At 47.6% G+C, this 2,163-nt stretch overlaps 1 protein-coding gene across 1 annotated transcript in view; it reads right to left on the bottom strand.

Moving 5' to 3' along the window:
- LOC103251111 (mucin-16-like) overlaps positions 1-2,163 on the bottom strand; it is a gene marked incomplete at its 3' end in the record, with an annotated part of 73,166 nt that overhangs the window by 38,864 nt on the left and 32,139 nt on the right. The window contains exons 13-14 of the mRNA XM_021708395.1: positions 1,741-1,871; positions 1,579-1,646 (exon numbers count right to left, since the gene is read on the bottom strand). Coding sequence (XP_021564070.1) covers positions 1,579-1,646; positions 1,741-1,871 — 199 coding nt within the window. The remainder of the gene's footprint in view (positions 1-1,578; positions 1,647-1,740; positions 1,872-2,163) is intronic.

The following is a 2,163-nucleotide window of genomic DNA, read 5'->3' on the forward strand; positions in this document are numbered from 1 at the left end:
TCCACTCACCTCAGCCTCCCAAGGCGGGGGATTACAGGCTGAGCCACTGAGCCCGGCTAATATGATATTTTAAACGATAGTCATTCTCATCTTATGGCTGAGAAAACACAGTCATATAGATGTTAATGAACTTCCCAAACATCATCAGGCTAGGGACAGAAATAGGATGTGACTTCCCGCATTTGGACAATGACTATCGATGCTTAACTCTTGGTATAGAAAATACTGTGCAGACTGTTTGATATGACCTTCAGCACCAACTCCAGCTTGAAGTCTTGACAATATCCAGTCATCCAGCAACTCATCCACTGCTCATGTGACTATACTCCCACGCACCCATCCATCCACTAAGCCAGTCCTCCCTCCAGTCAGCCTCTTTCTCCTCCTCCTTCCACTTTTTTCTCATCTATCCATGTCCTCCCCTTCCCATATTTTCTCTTCCTTATGATTTTCTTAATAACATGCTCTTCTTCTCAAGGTTACTTTATTGTAAAAATATAGCATATACAATATCTCCTTTCCTCTCTCCCTTGCTGTCTCCTTCCTTCTCTTTTTCCCCTCCTTCTCTCTGTCCGTCTTTTTTTTCTTTCTTTCTTTCTTTCTTTCTTTCTTTCTTTCTTTCTTTCTTTCTTTCTTTCTTTCTTTCTCTCTCTCTCTCTCTCTCTCTCTCTCTTTCTTTCCTTCCTTCTTCCCTCCCCCCTCCCTCTCTCCCTTTCTTTCTCTCCCTCTCTCCTTCCTCCTTCCTTCTTCCTCTTCCTCCCTTCCTTCCCTTTCTCCCTCCCTCCCACTTTTCCTCCTTCCTTCCTTCTTTCCTTCTCTTCTTCCTTCCCTCCCTGCGTCTCTCCTTCTTCCTTCTTCTTTCTTTCCTTCACTTTTTTCTTTTACATGTATTCATTCATTCAATTTCTCTGTGCCCTACACTCTATCCTCCAATTTCAGGGAACGTTTCTCATGTGCCAGGCCACTTCTCCCATCTGTCCCATTCCCTAAGATGTGCTGCCCTTTGAAATAATATCCTCATCAGGGTTTCTTTTAGTCAATGTACTGTCAAAACTTAGCTCAGGGATTACCTTCTTCAGACAGCTTCTGCCCACCTCTCCCAGGCTAAGGTAAAATTCCTTTCCCTTGGTGCCTCTGTGTAGAGCTTTCTTACATACTAACCCCATTCCTATTACGGTTTTAAGTCCATGTGGTTGCTGTCTCCTCTACATTGTGGGCACCAGAAGGGAAGGGCCCATGATTGACCCTCTTGGTGCCTTCGCCCCTGTCACAGGGCACGGCCTGGGGTATCTCATTCCAAGATTGCTTACTGAGTCAATGTTGCCCTTTCTAACTAGTGAACCTGAATGCTCCATGCCTCTTCTTCTCCAAATAATTTAGAGTCTTTGACTGCCACCTCTTTCAGGAAGCCCTTTCTGATACACTCAGCCAGAGGGGGCGTCCTCTGAGTCTCCATTCCTGGAAGACCCCAGTCATTTGTAATCTTTGCCTTTTAGGTATCAGGCTCATGCCCTCGCCTCCAGGTGACATTGCCTGTGACCCTGCAGCCCTTCACGAAGTTAGGGAAGGAACTCTCACCTGAGCAAGGTCAGTCTGCAGCCAGAGTACCTGGGGCCAATACTGGTGTTTTTAAACAATGCCTCGAGCTAGAAGGAAGGAAGGGAGATGATCAGGGTAGGTCAAAGGGACTGGGTGGGGCAAGGAAAAGACAGGCCAGGGGAGGTATTATTGGACTCTTACCAGGTAGTTCAGGGTCTTCTCCGTGGAGTTGAAGGTTAAGGAGCCTGGGTGCCCCATGTCTGGGGTATAGAACAGGTTGGTGATCGTGAAGTTGAGGGTGAATGGCACCAGATCTGGTCTCACACCTGCAGCTGGAAGAGGAGAAAGAGACGGGGAGAGAGACCGCATCACAACCTTAGTGCTGAGCTAAATGTGGAGGTAAGGAACTTGTCCTGTTTCCCTGGCCACAGTGTCTAATAGCCGAGGCCTGAGATACCTCATTTGGGCTATCCCTCAGTCCACCAGAGGTAGGGAAGGGTCCTCCATGTTGGATGTGTAACTTCAACTTTTTTTTTTTTTTTAAGTTGGAGTCTCACTCTGTCACCCAGACTGGAGTACAGTGGCCACTCCCGGCCACCGCAGCCTTGGCCTGCTGGGCTCCGG

Source organism: Carlito syrichta, unplaced genomic scaffold, assembly GCF_000164805.1.
Source record: "Carlito syrichta isolate Samal-C Ts95f unplaced genomic scaffold, Tarsius_syrichta-2.0.1 Scaffold136145, whole genome shotgun sequence".
Taxonomy (NCBI): domain Eukaryota; kingdom Metazoa; phylum Chordata; class Mammalia; order Primates; family Tarsiidae; genus Carlito; species Carlito syrichta.